The sequence below is a fragment of the Zonotrichia albicollis genome, chromosome 1, assembly GCF_047830755.1.
Source record: "Zonotrichia albicollis isolate bZonAlb1 chromosome 1, bZonAlb1.hap1, whole genome shotgun sequence".
Lineage (NCBI taxonomy): Eukaryota > Metazoa > Chordata > Aves > Passeriformes > Passerellidae > Zonotrichia > Zonotrichia albicollis.
In genome coordinates, this window is record NC_133819.1 from 52,301,936 (window position 1) to 52,322,243 (window position 20,308).

Genomic DNA, 20,308 nt, shown 5'->3' on the forward strand with positions numbered 1-20,308 from the left:
CCACGTGAATCCCAGCAGCTCCCCACCAGAGTGCCAAGGTTTCTTGTTCAGAAAAAGAAAAGCTCATGGTTTCTTTTTTAAAAAAAAAATACCGAACTCCTTTGCCCAGCCTGAAGCAACCTTTCAACCTCAAAGCCTGAGGGACGATCCGTGTAGCTGCTTGGGGTTTGCATTAGAGCTAAGCGGGAAGCAGCAGAGGCCATCAGACTGTTTTGAAGACCTGATGTAAAATCACTGTCACTTTTTAAGGAAAAGGCCGTTTAATGGGTGCTGTTGTTCCATGACAGGCGTGCCGCAAGTTTCGGGATGATGCTACGTGCAAGGATACGTGTCCCCCATTGGTCCTGTATAACCCCACCACTTACCAGATGGATGTGAACCCTGAAGGAAAATACAGCTTTGGAGCCACTTGTGTGAAGGAATGTCCACGTAAGTTCATTTCAGGTTGCAGCCCCAGAGGAGGTGGGGAGTTGGAGAAAAGCGGGAAGGGTGCTATGTCATCCCTCTGTGTTGTGGTCAGGTTAAAAAGCTATTGTTCTCTTCAATTTCTGTGGGAACTGAGAACAGATGACAAAGTGAGCCTCTTGAAACAGTCTGCATCCATCACCTTGCCTGGTTTTCAATCTTTGCGTTTTGACTTCTGAAAATTTACTGAATACTGAAGAGAAAAGCATCTTCTAAAAACCATTAAAACAATGGCTATATGGCATCAATGCTGTGGGTTACCAGAGTATTATTAACTCTTAACTGGTTCTTAATTAACACTTTTAAAAAGTAATTGATTTTAACACTCCATTTGAAGGCCTGTGATCCTTGTTTTCTTTACAGATTCTTGCTTTTCCTTTCTTGCTGTTCCATTTCTGTATTTTTTAATCCATCAAGACTTTAATGTTGTTTTATCCTTCTGTGACCATTCCCCTCCCTGTAAAATGATGATAGCACTGTATGTTCATCTACCTTCAAATGATGTTTGTGATGATCATGGTTAATGCCTGTACTTTCCTGAGTGTGCCAAAAGCTCAAACCGCTTTTTTCTTACAAGTCTTGAAGTGCTTGTCTGGCCCTCAAAGCATCCCTCTTGTAATTCAGCCACCTTTGTACCCTTTTTTTTCCAGACAACTACGTGGTGACAGACCATGGCTCCTGCGTTCGCTCGTGCAACGCTGACACTTACGAAGTGGAAGAAAATGGTGTTCGGAAGTGTAAAAAGTGTGATGGGCTATGCAGCAAAGGTAAAAAAAGCATGGACTAAACCAGTGAGGCTTTGGGATGATAGAGAACTTACTAGGAAAAGTGTAGGGAGTTCTGATCTTAGTTAAGTGCAAATTCAGTATAAAGCAGGTCCAGTAATAGTCTGGAGATGTGACAAGAGGTTTGATCAGGAAGCATGACTGTGGAGCATGCTTTCCAGGTGGGATACACCACAAGTACAGTAGATAAAATTGTGTGTTGTGTGCATGTATATCTTGCACATCAGCCTTCTCCTCCATTTGTTCTTCCCTGTGTCTCATCAAGGGCAATGTAAATGGGGCAAAGAGAGTGTGCCAGAGCTTCTGTGCAAAGATGCTCAGACCAGAGCTGCACAGCTGGGCAAGCAGGAAGCAGTTATCCTGTGGCACTTTCTGAAAAGCAAAAATATGCAAAAGACCTATGAAGCTCAGAGTGATCGGTTTGACCATATGGGAATTCTTTCTGAACTTGGAGCACCTTCACATTTCTACCCTGCCAGGTGACTGGGCTGCACTTTTGCCCCCCTAACTTTTGTATCTCTCCTTTAACAGTGTGCAATGGCATTGGAATAGGTGAACTTAAAGGGATACTCTCCATAAATGCCACAAATATCGACTCTTTCAAAAACTGTACCAAGATCAATGGGGATGTCAGCATTCTCCCAGTTGCATTTCTAGGGTGAGTTACCTGCTGGCCAACAAGAACTGAAAGGAAAAAGCTAGGGGAAATCCAGGCTAAGCTGTTCTTTTCCCAATTTCTCATTCTGTTTGTTTCAGTGATGCCTTCACAAAGACCCTACCTTTGGATCCCAAGAAATTGGATGTCTTCAAAACAGTCAAAGAAATATCAGGTTAGCAGTGAATTTAAGCTGAGGTGTTTTTTGACTGATACTGCCAAAAACACAAATGGGGAGGAGGGAAATTTTTTAAGCAAATGAAGAGAAGTGCATGCAAAGTGTTTCTTGTCTCTGAGCTAACAAGGGTCACTCTTAACCAAGGTGGTCAGCAGCACATTGCCAGGATTACGCCCACATAACCCATAGTGGTCCTCCATCCAAGGTGTGTGGTTTGGCCAGATCATCCCTTCTGCTGAACTGTGAGCCCTAGAAAAGAGTAAAAGCAGTGGAGATCCTCAGCCACCCAAGAAGCGTGTGGTGATGCAGAGGCGTGCCACTCCAGCTAAAAAAAGCCAAGTGTGTTTCTATTTGTGGAAAACCTTTCAGCAGCTCCTTAGGGAAGCGTGCTCAGGGGCTTGCGTCATCCTTATGGAGACACCCTCTCCAGCCTGATGAGCTCTTCCTTGGGGTGAATGTGTCTCCATGAGCACAACGCAGCCAGCAGAGCACTCAGCCACCGTCTTGCACCAAGTATCAATTAAAGTAATTGTGTTCAGCCCATTATGCAATAAATGTAACATTGGGGCTGGGTCTACAGGCATGACTCCAGTTCTTCTTTTGTTTCTCTCTCACCTGTGTGGCTCCCTTCAGGGTAGCAGTGACTAACTGCAGAGCTTCATACAGCAGCCTGCAATTTTCCAAATTCTCCCCTTCCTCCCAAACACCTCAGCTGAGTGGGGAATTCTGTTTGCCTCAAAAAATCCACTACAAGTAGTTATTCTGCTCTGTTCCTGCTTTTCAGTTTCCCTCTTCCCTGAGATCAGCTGAAAAACGGGATGGGGTGCTGCCTTTCTCCCACAGATCCAGAGCCTGCAGCCTCCCAGCCAGGGTATCTGCTGGCAAGAGCTATCATTGCTGGTGACTCGGTGTGGCAGGATGTGCAGCTCACCAACACGCTCTGTTGCACTCCTAAGCCCTCATGGTGGGCTAAGAAGTAAACTGTTTATTAAACAGGGTTTAAAAATATCTCCTTGCTCCCTAAAATGTCATGTTAGACTTTGAGATGGTCCTTCAGATAAGCACAGGGAAAGCACAAGTGCCTTCTCTTGGTGCAGGATTTGCTACAGGAGAAGGTTCTGCTGCCAGTACTAACGGTGAGTTTATTTCCATTATGGTTATTTTTTAATCTTCTTTACCTCTTGCAGGATTTTTGTTGATTCAAGCCTGGCCTGAGAATGCTACTGATCTCTACGCTTTCGAAAATCTGGAGATTATACGAGGCAGAACAAAGCAACAGTAAGTAAATCATGTGCCACAGCCACTCTAAGAGAAACCCTGTTTCAGGCTGCTCTTGTCTGAGCACACCAAGGTTGCAAGCAGTGTGAGACTCAGGTGTCCCAAAACTGATGCAAAATGGGGCAAACCCTGCAAGGAGTAGAGCACCATCTCTGCAGCATAGATAATGTGCCCTGGGAGAGAAGACCCTCAGCTCTGTGCCATGTATGGAGGGCTGCCCTCAGCCTGCTTTCAGGACCAGGGTTTCCCCCACCATCCTGCAAGCACAAGCAGGACAGAAAATGCTCTTTAAAGTCTGGGATAAGTCATAATGTGACCAGGAACACTTTGGGATTTGAGGCAGCTGGGCAGTCGTGGATGGAGGCTGCCAAGCAGCGCAGACATCAGCAATGCATCCAAGTGCCCTCCTAGGCTTGCCCCAGAAGGAAGAGTGGCTTGGTGGACAAGAACAACGTAATAGCTGCTTTACCTACAACCATTGTTACACTTCATTTACTTGTCAGAATACGTGTGTCCTGACAGTTTTAGCTTAAAAAACCCTTGCAAAACCAGATGTGAGTATTGGAGTTGTTACATTAAAGGCATGGCATGTATGTGGCATTAAGTTTAGAAGGCTGAGCAGAACCTTGCTTGAAGAAAATGCGGTACACAGCAGGATGCATTTGACAACTAGAAGAAAAACATGCTGAATACATCCTGCTTACTAATTACCTTTCTTCCATGTTTTTTCTATTTGTCCCTCTCCATTTTAGTGGCCAGTATTCCCTTGCTGTTGTTAACTTGAAAATACAGTCCCTAGGGCTGCGCTCCCTCAAGGAAATAAGTGATGGAGATGTTGCCATTATGAGGAACAAGAACCTCTGCTATGCTGACACCATGGACTGGTACAGCCTGTTTGCAACTGAGAGCCAGAAAACGAAGATTTTACAGAATAGGGATAAAAAAGAGTGTGGTAAGTCAGTGCTGCATTCCTGCTCACCATCAAAGCTCATGCTGAAATTCAAAAGTAAGCTTGCATTTTCATGATTGAAAAAGCAAGGCTTTTTTCTCCATGTTCCTATGGCTACAAAATTCATCAGTGATACTGCTTTAATGAAAGTGGTGAGGGAAAAGTGGGATTTTTTTTCCTTCCCACCAAAATGTGGACTTTGTGGTGTCCAGCAAATCAGGAACTTCTTCATTACTATGAATATAAGGCGCGTCACTTGAAGGACACAAAAGCTAACTCCTAAACCTGGCCTTTTTTAACAAGGTTGAAGCTGTTGTTCAATTATACTGCTATTGACTGCAGTGGTCCCTGGGCCAAAATCTATTTCGTTTTGCAGAATATGAATTTGCTATATTTTAGATATTTGTCATAGAAATACAGAATGGTTTGGGTGAGAAGGAACCTTTAAAGGTCACGCAGGCCCTGTGCTGTGGGCAGTGATGTCTCCCGCTAGACCAGGTTGCTCAGGGCCCCATCCAATCTGACCCTGAACTTTGAGGGATTAGGCATCCACCAATTACCTGTGCAACTCAGTGTCTCACCACCCATTGTAACTATGTCTTCATTGTATGCATAAATCTATCTGTTTAAAAGCATTTCCCCGTCTCCTGTCACTATAGGCCTTGTTAAAAAGGTGTTAAAAGTGTCCTTCAAGTACAAAAAAGCCCCAATAATGTTTCTCCAGAGCTGTCTTTTCCCCAGGGTGGACATCCCCAGCTCCGTCAGCCTGACTTAACTTTATTATACATCTGTTAAGCTGTCACAGAGGATATAATTCTTATTTTGAATGGCCAGAAATCACTCAATTTCAGGCTTTAGGATTTAGAGAAGAGCAATTACTCCTCTTCCACTCTACCAGAGCCTATTCATATCTGCTTTGGAACAGGCTGGGGAAGCGGGTTGGTCAGCTGGAGTGAGAATGGAGAGTTTGACCTCTCTCTTACCTCCTTGACATTCATGTCTTTTCTTGTCCCTCTGTCTCTCTCAGCTGCTGCCAAGCATGTTTGTGATCCCCTGTGCTCAGATGTAGGCTGCTGGGGCCCAGGGCCCTTCCACTGCTTCTCCTGCAGATTTTTTGACCGTCAGAAGGAATGTGTGAAACAGTGCAACATCCTGCAAGGGTAAGGTGTCTCAGGGGTGCTTTGGGTTTTGGTGATGGTGTGGGGGTTTTAGTTTTTAGAATGTGTTGTAGCTAGAAAGAAAGCAAGAAGATGGATCTCTGGTTGCATGGGATTGCCCCAGCTTGCAGAGATGCTGTGTGAACACAATACCTAGCTAAGGTACCTCTCCTTCCCCATTCAGTACTGGTTAGGAGTTTGCTCCTGACATGGTGACTGCTAAGAAAACATCCCCTTAAGCCCACAAGGAGACTGTCTGGAGGAGTTTAAAGCTCAATCTGTGGCTGTAATGTCAAGTACACTGTGAGAGAGCCATTTAGAATCTCTGTGAGCTCAGACATCCCCAGAGCCAGGGCTTCACTGCTTGGCAGATTTCTTTCCTCTTATATTTGCTCAGATGAGCAGCTCACCCTTGCAGTTTGCAAAGTTGAAGGGATAATGAACTTTCATCTGAAAATTACTGAGATCAGCAATTTCAGACAAAATTGTTGCCTCAGCCTCACTCAGGACATGGAAAAATATTGCTGCCTTGTGTGTCAATTCAACAGGCGATGTAGGTGGAAAAGGCATGTCTAGCAGCAAAATTACAAAGTCTGACTTTTAAAGCTCCTGAGTATTGAGCAAGTACTTGTCAGGGTGCTAATGCCTCTGATGTTTGTATTTCTCTAGTGGTTTGCAGTTTAGCAGCTGTCTTTTTTTGTTGAGTGAATTCCCTCTAGCAGCTATTATAACCTGAAGGGCAGATCAGGGCATTATTTTGTGTCAAATGATGGGTAGATTTAGTTTAATTAATAACACCATTACTTGAAGTGGAACAGCTTTATTGCTATTAAAACCATCTGTTCCCAACTTTCATATTTTAATGATTCATTGTGTGTTGTAGAGAGGACATGAATTTAATTATCAGTGCCTTGCTGTTTAACTTTCCTAATTATTATTTGTAGCCTTGGAATCACTTGAACTGTTTTTGCTGATCTCTTTGCATCACTACCATTTAAAAGCCTCTAGAAATGATTGTGAGTATTCTGTGACATTAGCTTCAAAGGGAAAGTAAACTAATTTGTAGTGTGCAATCTGGAATGCCATGTGTTTCACTGTCAACCAAATTTCCCTTACTCTTACATCCTCCTGGTTGCACTGAGCAAGTGCTACTGGTGTAGCCAAGAGAGTCTCTCCTCCTGTCTCAGTATCATCATCATCTCAATCTAACATGAAAAAGTCTGGAAAAGGAGGGAAGACCACAATTTATCACTTGCTATTATTTCTGAGGTTTAATTGTTTCTCTTTGTTTGTTGTTGTTTTCCAGGGAGCCAAGAGAGTTTGAAAAGGACTCCAAGTGCCTCCCCTGCCACCCTGAGTGCCTGGTGCAAAACTCCACCATGTACAATGCAACCTGCACTGGACCTGTAAGAGCAGATTCATCTTAGCAAACCTGAGCTCCAGATCACATATTAATCTGTATTTCCCATGTTCAGATAATCCTGAGGTCTCATTTTAACCCTATTTGAGGTGAAGCAGAGAATGGGGGTGGTTAGAAGATTTTGGGGCAAGGGAGCAGGATGGGAAAACTCCGGGTGTTAGGTTTATTTTCTGACAGGTAATCCACAGTCACAGACATTGTAGAGACTTTAATATTTTTTAAAATATTAAAATTTGTATTTTTAAAAAAATGCTTACTTTGGCAAATATGGCAAAAATTTGAGTAATGTGTAACCACTCAACTTCCAAGTTGGTGTGAACCCATTAGATCAAACTCAGACCTTATTTGAAAAGTCCAGTTCTCTTTTTTTTTTTTTTGAGATCAGATCTCTTGCTTCCATCACAGATCCACCTCTGTGTTATTTAGCCCAACTCTTTAAGGACCTCTTGCCACCACCAGCAGTGTTTGACCCTCTCTGGGTGTTTGACCCTTGCTCATTGTTGAAGGTTTAGGAACTCCCCGAGTACTCCCACTGACACTCTCTAAATGACAAACCACTCACTCACTCCCTTCCCCTGTGGCAGGCTGGAGAGGAGAATTGGAGGCATAAGAGGGTAAAATCATGGGTTGAGATAAGAGCAATTTACTAGAAACAGCAGTGAGGTAAGGAAGGGAGCAGTAACAGCAGCAACATTAGTAACAGTGTACAAGAAAGATGAAGGATACTCACGTAATTGCTCAGAACCAGCATTACCCCACTGGTCCCTCTGTCATGATTGCTCGGCCAGAAAGAACCCCTTCTCCCCAGAAGAAACTCCTTCCCCCTGTCCCTGGGGGAAGGATGTATACATGAGGGGGTACAGAATAACCTCCATGTCCTAGCCATGCCCCTCCTGGCTGCTGCAAAAATTAACCCTGTCCTGTCAAGAACAAGGACACCCATCATCAGTTTGAGCAGTCACTGCTCAGTAATGTGAAGCATTTGCATCCTCCCTCCTAGCACCATGGCCTCAAGGATTTTATATACATTATAAACTCCTTCAGGCACTGACCTCCTGTTCCATATTTGCTTAGCATGTAGTAATCAGTCTATTATAGTGGTTCTTAGACATTATACTGATTAAAATAATCTTCCTATAACGTGTCTTACTTTTGTCCCACTGCAACCAGCACTATGGATCTGGTCTGGTTTTTCTCCACAGTAGAATTTGACCCACAATTACTGGTTCCCCAGCTTTAAAATATTTAGGTCATTCATGGTGCTGTTACAATCTTAATAAAAACAGTTCTGCCAAAAATGGCTGAAGGCAATGCCTTTAAATACAAAATACAAATTAAGTGCTTTTCAAAATGGAAAAAAAAATGCATGGACTCCTTGGGTTGCCTTCATCATCCTGCGCTTCTTCCTAAGAGAGGAAAGAACCTGTGCTGAGAAACCAGAAAAATAATGATTTTATTCCAGTTTTTCAGGGAGGTATCAGGAGGTCTATATCCACAATTTTAAATTATGTGACAGGAGGCTGCACCAGGTAGCCACCAAGCTGTCTGCTTTTCAGCTGACCCCTTATCAAGGTGTCATTAAATTCTTCCCCATTTAAAATGCAAAACGCACATGTTCCAACCATACAGAAAGCAGAGGTGAAAAAGCAGCAACATTATAATGCAAGAAAATATTAGCTTTAAGCAACAGGAACTGTCTTTTGTATGGTCCATCCTGCAAGAGGAATTGCTTGCAAGAATATCAGGTAACAAGGTAATAAAACCAGACAATGCTGAAAACTTCCAGCAATAAAAGGCATTTAGATTTATCTTCTGAATTTCCTCCTGAATGTAAGGGCATTATAAACAACTTGTTTCTCTCTGCAGGGCCCTGACAATTGCATGAAGTGTGCCCACTTTATAGATGGCCCCCACTGTGTGAAATCCTGCCCAGCCGGGGTTCTGGGTGAGAATGACACCCTCGTCTGGAAATATGCTGATGCGAATAATGTTTGCCAGCTCTGCCATCCAAACTGCACCCGGGGGTGAGTAAAACTTGGGGCTGAATGGTGACAGGGGAGAAAAGAAAAAGAGAAACAGCTTGTCTTGAGCTCTTTCTCCTCCTGATGGTCCCATGTCAAACCACTGAGAAGAACTAGCAGGGAGCCAGAGAGGTCAGGAGAGCATAGCTAATGAAAGCAGACTGTGGCAAACTTTGTAAGTAGGAAAAGGTCAGTAGTACTTTGTCTTTATGCAGAAGGAATGAAAAAAATAGTTTAAGGGGTTTGAAACAGGCTTGTTTGATAACTTGAAAGAATTTTACAGGACTCAACCACCAGTGATGCACCCTTTTTCTCCCACCTGGCTTGTTGCTGTGTCCTCTGGTTTTGAGAGGAACATCAGTGACATCTGGTGGATGCTGGGTTCCCAGGGCCCATTTTTCTGTGCACCTTTCAACTTTCAGGAGGGAAATCCCAGTGGGAGAACACAGTGATTTTCTTTTTTTCCTTCTTTCCATATGCTAGCACTTGGTCTGATTTTAAAGCCTTGTGAGTGTGGTTTTTTAAACAGAAATCACAGTAAATGCAATCTATATGAGCCATTTTTTCCTCATTTGGGGACAGCTTAAACTGCAACCGGTAACAAGTTGTGAATTGATCTGTTGAATCTACATCACAAGTAATAATGGTCTCCTCTCCTGATTTCCAAACTACAAAAGACATGGGATGCATGGGAAAAGGTTTTAGGGTTTGAGAGCTGGTTATTGGACTGTGATGTTTCCAGAATAAAAAGCCAGTCCGTGTTTGATGTATTTTCCTCCACAGGCCTCTGCTTTTTGCCCTGCAAATTTGTCTGATCCAAAATTCTTCCATAATATGCCTATAATAAATGTTGTGAGAGAGGAATTGTAACATACGCAAACCAACCATCACAATGTATATTAGCTAATCCAACTGCCAGTTCCCCACCTTCATGGGAAAAAGGAGATGAAGGGTGGAATCACTCCCTTCATCAGAGAACAAGTCACAGCCCTTTCCAGGGCTCATAGTGAAATTCAGTGCAATGGATTTCAGACAGTAGTTTTACCAGCCTGCTGGATTTGCCACGATTTACAGCTATGGCCCTTGCTTTTCCTATAGTCACACACAAGGCTGATCAGGGCTTCCCACTGCTAGCCTAGGAAGAAATTTCCTCAGTTGAAAAGGGATCATAATAAGGTTGCTCTTTATTAATTACTTCAGTAGTCCCTACTGAACAAACTGGCCACAGTGGTCTGATATCCTCCTTCTAACTGGCCACATGGAAATGCAGCTGATTAGTGGAATAGTGTAATGAGTAACCACATCTGAACAAGGCTTTTTTTTCACTGTGCAGCCTCAGTAGTGAGATCAAACACTAGACTCCAATGCAGATTTGGAGAACATAATTTGCCAGTCAGGGGTGTAAAACAAGCCACACAGTGGCTCTTGGTGCACAAGCAAGTTCACCAAGCAGAACTGATCAGAGAAGTCAATTCCTGTCTTGCTTTAGCAATGGATGAGGGAACCACAAGAGTCAGGCAGGAGATGAGGTTACAGTAAGGAGACTTTTTTAAAATGAGGGTTACCCAACATATGCCTCAGTGTATTTGGCCCTGTGTTATTAAGGCAGAACACAAAAAGTAGTATCAATTTCATCTTTCACATGAAAGGGCCGAGCTGAGTTTGCATCAGTTACATTGTGAACATGCTCAATAGCCCAAGTCAAATTGATGCCCAAATGTGGCAGATGAAATAGGCTGTGTCCCTGAAGGGCTCAAGAGAGCTAGAAGGAGGTAGTGTTGCAGTATTTGCTATACAGATGAGACATCTGTGGCCATGGATGAGTAGGGAGACAGTGTCAGGGTTATAATATGGGAACATGCAGTCAGCCACAGCATTGTCCCTCTGAAGGCAATCCATCAGCAAGGCCATTTCTCTTCACGCCTTTCCCTCATTTTGCTGTGGGAATGGATCTGTTCAGCAGTGGGTGGAAAACATCTGTCTCACAAAGCTTTTTCATCCTTAGAAACCACAGTCTCAGCAATTCCTGCATGACAAGAAACAACAACTTCATTTCTGTCCCTGTCCAATTTCACGGCTAGAGCCCACAAAATCTTATCAGCATGATTAAGTGTGCTGACTTCAGTAGTCATGCAAGCAAGGGTTCCCAGAATCTCTCTCTGTTTTCCTTATTTGAAGAAGCTTCAACTAAAAGACTTCTCTTCCCATCTGAGTTTTGTCAGGAATTTCATTTTCTCACTTTAGGTATGCGTACTGGTTGTACATTGCTTCTTTTGCAATGCCGTGAAGAATCCCTTTGAGTCTCATTTTCTTTGCTGAGTCCATTTCTCAGCCTTCATTAGGAAACAGAATGAAGGATGCTTTCTCCTGCTTAGCTCAAAAGACCCCTTCTCTCAATTCTCCCGTATTCTCTTGGGAATTTTGTACACGAGCTTCCTTTTGCCCTGCCTCAAGTACAGCTGAGAATTATATGCTACAATAAAGAAAGCAACATCTCAAAAGCCCTGGAATTACCCCATATGCTCGTCAGTTAAAGACACCCATCATCTTAATTAATCTGATCAGTGTTGGAGGATTTGGTTTTCCCTTGCCAGTCTCATAGAGTACAGGAAATAAACTCAGACACAGCCACTGGAGTGGATAAACAAGGAGGAGAAGAAGCTACCACTGTAGCCAATACCACTGGCTGGCATATCCTGCCTCCATCCACAGTTGCTATCAACACTCTGTGCCTCACCAGTCTTCATTTTAAATGCTAAGGGATTTTTTGGGGAAATGAGAAAGTGGCCAGGGGATCTGAGAGGGAAGGATGCAGAAGCACAGCACAAATTCTATGCCTTTGTCACTCTTGCAAGGTTACTTAGAAAGAAAGGACAAAATACAATTTTTCTAAAGTTTAAAAAGACTTAAAAATGGTTTTCCATTTATTTTATGATTGTGAAGTAACTTAGGCTGTTATAGTGTGAGTCTCCTCTGAAAGGCCATAAATCATAACAACTTGACTGTATTACATTAAATTAGGAACTATAGGTCAAGGAGAAACTTGTTAAAACCTTGATGGATTTGGGAAATAAACAGCTGTGTCTGCACAGGGACCAGTAATATTTACATAGACAGGTAAAATGTGCAGTTCAGGATGAAGTAGTTTTCAGGAGCTGTACACAGAACTAATTTTCCAATAAGTAGAGAAATGTATCAAAGACTACAACTGCTGTTTTATTCATCTCATATATCCATAAGATCTTGAGTTACTTCATAACATAAGGTCACATCTGTCATTTTAGTTTCTGCAAGCAGAAGAAAAATTACTCAGGAATGGAAAACGTGATTGTTTACATTCCATAAAATCTGGGTTACTTATGTAGGGTGTCATCATAAAATTTCACATTATGAAAGATAGTTATATATAGTCCTGGAGGGATAATTCTTATGGACTTTGTTTCTTCTCTGACTTGTGAAATTAATCAGAAAACCAAGTGGGATTTGAAAAGCACAAGCTGATCTCTCTATTTCTTCCCAAACAGCTTTTTACTTTATCCTACAAGACTTGATATTGATGGATTTGTGTGGGAAAAGAAAGGGAGCTGATAAAAATCTACAGTTCTCCTGCCTCTACTTTGATGTGTAAGAGAGGAACTGGTCAGTCATTCCTCAGACTCTAGCTACAATCTCCTCAGCCAGTTTTGTTTGCTGTTAGGAAGCACGTAGAGAATTTGCCGTCTTAAAGTAGCATGGCAAACCAGAATTTTGAGGAGATGCTTTAAAGGACAGTAGTCATATTCTGAAATTAGGTGAGGTCGTCTAATTTCTCATTCTTATCAAGAGCAGCTGCACATGTTTTGTTGCATTAGAAATTAATAGGAGGTAGGCCATGACTGGATGTCTGGAGTCCTAGGTCAGTTTTCCATTGAGCACCTGAAGAGAGAAGCCCAAGGCAAGATCTGCCCCCTGTGATGATAAGCAAGCTGGTGGCCCTGCTCTGCACGTGCAGCCTTTCTGTGCTTAGTTACACAACTGAGCAAACAAAGCAAGCTGTGTGCTGGTAGGAAAGCTAACAAGGCTGAGGACCCGGAATCCGGGAATTGGTATGCACAGCACTTCCAGCATGTCCAGGACACCAGGATGCACATTCTTGCATGGGAGCCCAGTGAACTTACAAGACCTTCCAGATGCTGGGTCTTGGAGCACTGTGTTGGCCCAGAAACAAGGCAAATACACAAGGGAAGATCCAAGTAATGAAAACAAACAAACAAACAAACTAAAACCCAATAAAATGAGTAGTTGCTTCACCTCTTCCTTCCCCAGACCTAGTCCAAGTTATGAGAGATCTGCAACTCTACCTGGCATTTTGAAACTTTTTCGGTTCCTTCTGTCAGTGAGAGGGATTCCAGAGCAGTTTTCCTGGCATGGGCTCACTTTTTATCCCCTATTTGACCTCCTCTGGAATTGTTTTGGGATGATCCATTTTCTTGAAGTCAGCGCAGGGAGCGGATACCACAAACTGGACTTTAGTCCTTTTCTGTGCTCTGTTTTCTAGAGGTGATGTCAGCCTCTCAGTAATGCTCTCCTTCCTCAGCAGACACCACAAAGACCACAATTCCCATGAAGAGCATACATCTTATAGCCCAGCAGCACTTGGGGAATGCACTGTGCCTCTCACACTCATTAGACCATCAAGTGAACGCAGTCACTGTTTTCATCTGTGGGGTTTTTTTGCACTGTGCTGCCAAAAATTTGAGCATTTTAAGCTCAAATGGAGGGTGAATGACTTGCTAGTAGAGTTCCTGGCTCCCTGGATAATGATTGTACCTGTTTATATTACCAGTAACATAAGACTTTGGATTCTAAAGGAAAAATACCATGAACACATGCCAACAAGCTGTAGCCCAAGAGAGTGCTGTCAAGTCCCATTTTTTGATGGAAGTCCATGTATCTGCTACCCCAGTTTTCCATTGAAATAGAAAGTCTGGAAATTTAGTTCTTTACCTTATCAGGAAACAAGGATTATGCAGGAGGGTCTGCAATGACATGTTTCCACATGTATTTCTGTCCGTGTAGGAGGAGGAGGCTACTTCTGCCCTCCTCCACATTCAGCCCTGGGCTCTGCACAGAGATAGGGAATCCATGAATTTTGTGTATCTATATCCTCCCCCACTTCTACCATATGCCAAAAAATTGTTTTAAAACATTCTTTAAACTGAGTATGCAGCATAGCTATTTCTCTAGATAAAAGATTCTGGAGCAAGGTTGTTGACTGATATTTAATGGAGTGTATGACTATTATAAATTCCTATGTTAACACTTGGACTGTTCTGAAATACAAACTTTCAAATCAGTAGCACTCTGCTTAGTTGGAATTACAGAAGTATGTAGGCCAGAGCTACAATGTTTGTAACATTCATTTGTTTTTACAGGTGCAAAGGACCAGGTCTTGAAGGCTGTCCAAATGGGTGAGTATTTCATTTGCTGCAATTAATGGCAGAGCTGTAAGGAATGTGTGTGTGTGTTTACATTTCCACAGTGGACACTGCAAGGCTGGGACTAAAGTCTTCAGCTGTTTACAGGGAAGTGACAGATTAAAGCAGGCTCAGAGCTATAAAAATGGTTTAAAGAACTGAGAAACACTGCTACTGGTGCAAGACTTCAAAATCTTGTTCTGCCTACAATTTTTGTCAAGGTGAGACCAGGGATCTGCTACTGAAGAATAAAAGGAAGGGATAGAAAAAGGAAGCATTAAGGGCAGAGAGAGCTGTGTTTGTGACTGATATAGTTACCTGTGTTGCAGGAGACTCAGAGATGCAGAGGGTCTTTTCCAGCCCTGTGATCTGAACATCTCCAAATACCATGTGCCCAGTTGGATTCTCATTCATTACACTCAGACTAGATCTTTTATCACACTGCTTGGCTTCATGATGTGCTTGAGGTCACACAATAAGCAAACAGTCTGACTGAGAGAGAGAGGGATTTAGTTTCTGGCCACAAAGTCATGCCATGGCAAGATAAATTCAGCCCAGAAGTACTGTTAAAAAGTGACTGTATTTAATAGTAATCCCTGGGGCAACTTAGAAAATGCTGGGAAGAATCTTTAAGTACAGACCAAAAAACAACCTCAGAAAACAGGTTTTTCTTTTCAACTTACATTTGCAATCACCCAAGCTTTAATAAAGAGGCAGCAATATGTCTGTACAGTGGGAATACACAACACCTGGCTTTAGCCATTTGTACTTGTAAGGAAGACTGATGATCTGACATTCACTGTGACCCTTACAGCATGCCCCCTTCGCCCCACAATAATGGGGGGATATCAGCTGCATTGCTGGTATCACACCTGTGGATGCCTTCCTGAGAGGCCTTCTCTCCACATGCTTCATGTCTCTGATCACACGTGGGCTGCCCACTGCTGGCAGACACAGGCATCACAGATCTGATGCTCATGTGTTTGGTGGGTGTGGGAATCCAGGACATCCCTCTGGCTGTCCAGGATGGGCAAGACCCCTGCCAGGGGTCTCAGAAGCCCTGCACAGAGCCCAAAACACCTGCGGTTTTGATTAATACCCATGGAGGAAATTACCAACCTTATATGAAGATTAGCAAGCTACAACAGTTTAGGTAGAATAATAGTGAAGTTATCATGGGGTGAAAAAGTAGATTTTGGGGTTCTGGAATGGGGGTTCAGGAGGCAAGATGGAGGGATCTGGGTGTGTCTAGCCTTTCTTCTTCTTCTTCTTCTTCTTCTTCTTCTTCTTCTTGGCCTGCATCTTCTGCTATGATGTTGGCCCTTACAGATTGGTCTAGAGTAAAAGCTCACTGTCTAACATAGGTGATAGGTATTGGAAAGTCATTGTAAACATTGTACACGTAGTTTTTAGTATAAAGACATAACACTGCCCCGGGGGCAGGCAGTGTGCCTGGAACTGTCCTGCTGGACAGACCTCGGCAGGACAGGAGAAAATTTTTTATAGATAAGACGCAATAAACAACCTTGAGACTGAGAACTGAAGAGCTCCAACTCATTCTTCAAATGCTTGGGCTGAGAAAGAGACTTTTAATATCTCTCAGGGTTGCAGCGACCACCAAAAGATCCCGAGAGGTGCATTTGTTGGAGGGAGGAGAAATCCCCTCACTTAAGCTATGAGGATCAGTTCCAATTGAGAGTTTGAGGGAAGAATGAAGACTTGTGGTTGAAGCCCAGATGGAAATTAGGCACCACTTTAGACAGATTACTGGATGAGGAACTTAAAAATATAGGTGCCCAAGAAATCTGAAATGTCAAATAGGCTTATGTGGGCATCCAGAGTCTGATCAAAACATAAGGCTTCTCTAGGGCTTATTTAAAGTCTAACACCTAAGAATCTTTTCTCTTTCTGTGTGCCCTGCTGTGCTGCAGCTCCAAGATCCCGTCCATCGCAGCGGGTGTTGTGGGAGGGCTCCTGTGCCTGGTGGTGGTGGGCCTGGGCATCGGCCTGTACCTGCGCAGACGCCACATCGTCCGGAAGCGCACCCTGCGCCGCCTGCTGCAGGAGAGGGAGGTGAGCACTGCCAGCACCCCTGATCCACCTGGCCCACTGGGGCCTGCTCCTTGTGCCAGAGGATTAAAGCACCCTGCATCTGTGTCCTGCACCCTTGTAGCTCAGCCATCCCCTGGGATGGGGAATCCGGCGTTGCCACACCACTCAGGAAAGGAGCGGCATGCACCTAACACCTTCCCAATCTCGAATCTGATCCCTCTGTGTATAATTTGCAAAATATTTAGGGGATTTGGATGTCTCAATCCCAAGGAAATTCATTGAGATTGTCTGCCCAGAAAAAACTACACTTTCAGGTTGAGGTGCAATGTGTCTGTTGATCTGTACTACCTTCCTGTGTAGACCTTCAGCCTCAAATTGTGTGTCCCTCCAGAAAAGCCTTGGGGCTCCTCTGGCAGCTTGGGGTGCTTTTGAAAGTATTTCCCCCTTGATCCTGTGGAAAAGAAAGGAGAGGAGGGAAAGGAATTGAGGAAGTGTTTGTGTCTTGTCTTTGGTTTGTTTTTAGCACAAAAAGCCCACAAAGCCATCAAAGTGAATGGTTCACCCTGTTGGGCATGAACAAGGTTTCTGCACTGCTCTTTGTTTTTGTGTGCATTACAGCATCACCCTCTGGATACCTCATATACAGCAAAATTCCTAAACCTGGGGGGAAGCTGCTCTTTTGTGGTTAGCCCCCTTCTCTTTCTAGTCTGGTTCTAGTAAATTAGCCAATTGTTTTTAACATTCTGCTAAAATCCCAATTGTAGCTTCGTTCTGTACTTGCCAGCTTTGCAGAGTCAGCTGCTAATATCTTTAAAAACAAAAGAAGAAAAAGATAAGCTGGCTTGTTTTTCATTGCACTATGAGACTATATTTTACATACTGCTGTATTCTGCAGTTGTGATAGTAGCGTTAAATTTCTGCTCAGCTCATATTGTACCCTCTGGACTCCTCAAAATGAGGATATTTCACCACAACTGAGTGGGTGTTGGTCCTCTAAAATCAGATTAAATCTAGCTAAATATGGTTTCATTTGAAGAAAAAGCAAAACAAAGAACACTGAGGAAAAAGCTGACTTATGCATCATAAAACAATTAAATATCTTTGGAGGGCATTACCACTGTTTGCAATAAGGCTAAGATAAAATTTTGAAAAAATCAATAGGCAATTCAACATCCTTTTTTTTGAGGAAAAAACCACTGTCAGAGTTTCAATTGCTGCTTGTACACTGTGTGATCTGAGGGAACCAATGGTACCCTGGGAATTTTATCCAGTTAAACAAGAGCAGACATGAAAGGTTCCAGGTGATTCTTGCCCATTATTTTAAACATTTTAATAATTTATTCACAAGTTCAAAACAAAAATAATCTCCTTTAGCATCTGTGGTAATTACATGATTTTTCATGCCATGTATTTCAAGGCTTTGAAGTCATAGCTTCCATTTGAGAAGAGGTATCCCTTCATTCTCCTTCAAAATGGCAGCTGCCACTACATGCTTGAATTTTGGAGCAGGTATTTATTCCTGCAAGTCAGAGCAGAGCTATCCTCCCAAAAACTTCACATGGAATCTAATGTTCATTATTTGAAATGAAAGATTTATTTGCTTCCCCAAAGTGTTCAACCTTCCAGACTGTGTAACCTTCTAACATCATCTTCTCTCTGCACCAGCTGGTTGAACCACTGACACCGAGTGGAGAGGCACCAAACCAGGCTCATCTGAGAATTCTAAAGGAAACAGAATTTAAAAAGGTCAAAGTTTTAGGCTCTGGAGCTTTTGGCACTGTTTATAAGGTAAGATCATTGTTTTTCTATTCCCTTTTCATCCTGCACCCTCCTGCAGAAGCCACCCAAACAAAGCAAGAATTGGGAGCTTCAATCATTGTGTAGATTTTTTTCTTTAAACTAGATTTTACAGCATGTATCAATCCATTGAAGGGTAGAGAGATTATTCAATCATCATTAGTTTTGTTAGAAATTGGCTAACCAGGAGGAGGTTTACATAAAATGTTGCCAAAGTCATACTAATGAACCTGGAGAACAAAGGTCATGACCTAAAACTTACCATAGTCAGATACACCCCACTGTAAATATTAAGAAGAAAAAGAAATTCATTGTGGCTAGCTCAGTGCAAAACCATTTTTCTCTGTCATCTGGGATCTTCTTTTTATGATGTTCAATCATTCTTTCATTAGAACTGATTCAGATGTGTGAAAGTGTCTGCACACCTTCAGTTGTGTGGGTTCACAAGTTATTTTTTCTCGTGGTGTTTGTTTATCCTCTGTGCTTCTTCATTAAGTTCCTCCTTTTATTCAGGATATGTGTTTCAGGCTTTTCCATTAACTGTAGATTCCCATATTTCTTTGTAAAGCTCTATATTCCAAATCAGGCTTCCAGCTATGATTAGGAACTTCAGGGGCACAAAAAGATGTGCACCTGTACTGCTGGGGGTTTCAGGAGCATGTCCTCCCAGTGCCACACTGCTGACCTGCCACCTAAATGGCCTCCTGACAATTCAGATGTAGAGCACTGCACCAGTGGGACACAGACTTCCCTGCCACTGCAAGTGTATGGCTGGATTATTTGTACAGCACAGGTGCCATCTGGTTTTAATGAGAAAATGCTAATTATTTTCATCCCATGATTTATAAATTGGAAGTGGCAAGGTTTTGCACATGCAGTTGCTGTGAAGCTCTAATTAGTTAGATTTCCATCCACAAATGTTGTTCTTTATGCTTCTCTTGGGCTACTTACAGAGGCATAATAATGAACATGTTTTTTCAAGAAAGTATGGTAGAGGTGACTGAAAAAGAAGTACCATCCCATTAACAGGAATTTGTTAATACCCACAAGACACATTTTTTTGCATACTTTTGTTGTCTGCCATGTCTTTCTATTGCTCAGAATATTTAAATCTACTCAGAAGATGTAAAATATATATGTAACTGTGAGAATTAACCTGTTAGGTATGAGACTGAATAACCCTCTGTATTTCTTTTTGGTAGGGACTTTGGATCCCAGAAGGAGAGAAGGTTAAAATTCCTGTTGCTATTAAAGAGTTGAGAGAGGCTACATCACCAAAAGCCAACAAGGAAATACTTGATGTGAGTTTTCATGTTTGTTTTCTCAAGTTGCCAGTGGTCTGTGGATTTTCTTCTCTAACAACTAGAGGGGTTTCAGGAATTTGTGTGGGAAGAAATATTTTGCATCCTAAACTCAATTGTCCCTCTAGAAGTTCTGCACTTTGCCGCCCAGTCTGTGAAGTGCTTTTGTGTCTCTCATGAACCCAATCCCAATACACATTTTATACTCTAAATAGGGGTGGGGTAGCACCTAAGGAGTAGGTAGGACCATACATTTACAACTACCTCTCTTTTTTTTATTCTGGTATTTCAGGCCTTAAGCTGTAGCCTTCATTGTCATTATGGTGGTACAACTAAGCTAAATAACAACAGACCTAGTGATTTATGAATCCTGCAGGTTGTCATAAACTGGTTGCTTGATTAAATAGAATTAAATTAACTATAAATCCAAAATAAAATTTTAAAATGCCAGCTGTCTGATTTCTCTGCCATAGAATGCAAGAAATTATCTCACCTTCTGACAGAAGCTTAGAATTTTTTTTTATTGTTTGGATAGAGCTCATAGCTTCAGAAAACAGGAGAAAATGCTGTGGGACACTGATTTAGGAGTTCATAAATGTTTGAGTTTACAATGAGTGAGCCAGAGTCCTAAATACAAAGTTTCCTGAACCTGGAGTTTATGAAAATCTTAACTAGAACCAAAGCCATGGAACATGCTGCACCCAGGATATATAAATTTGTGTACAAGGAGACTGCTGAGTGAGAAGAGGAGCACTCAGAAGTTCAGTGTTACTTCAGATTTCACATGCTGTGGT

General features: G+C 42.5%; 1 protein-coding gene across 2 annotated transcripts in view; it reads left to right on the forward strand.

The window, feature by feature from the left end:
- Positions 1-20,308, forward strand: part of EGFR (epidermal growth factor receptor) — a 156,608-nt gene that overhangs the window by 115,264 nt on the left and 21,036 nt on the right. For both annotated transcript variants that reach the window (XM_005486979.4, XM_026793416.2), the window contains exons 7-19: positions 288-429; positions 1,116-1,232; positions 1,782-1,908; positions 2,007-2,080; positions 3,271-3,361; positions 4,114-4,313; positions 5,338-5,470; positions 6,774-6,873; positions 8,754-8,911; positions 14,323-14,358; positions 16,296-16,437; positions 18,082-18,204; positions 19,416-19,514. In XM_005486979.4, the coding sequence (XP_005487036.2) occupies positions 288-429; positions 1,116-1,232; positions 1,782-1,908; positions 2,007-2,080; positions 3,271-3,361; positions 4,114-4,313; positions 5,338-5,470; positions 6,774-6,873; positions 8,754-8,911; positions 14,323-14,358; positions 16,296-16,437; positions 18,082-18,204; positions 19,416-19,514 (1,542 nt within the window). The remainder of the gene's footprint in view (positions 1-287; positions 430-1,115; positions 1,233-1,781; positions 1,909-2,006; positions 2,081-3,270; positions 3,362-4,113; positions 4,314-5,337; positions 5,471-6,773; positions 6,874-8,753; positions 8,912-14,322; positions 14,359-16,295; positions 16,438-18,081; positions 18,205-19,415; positions 19,515-20,308) is intronic.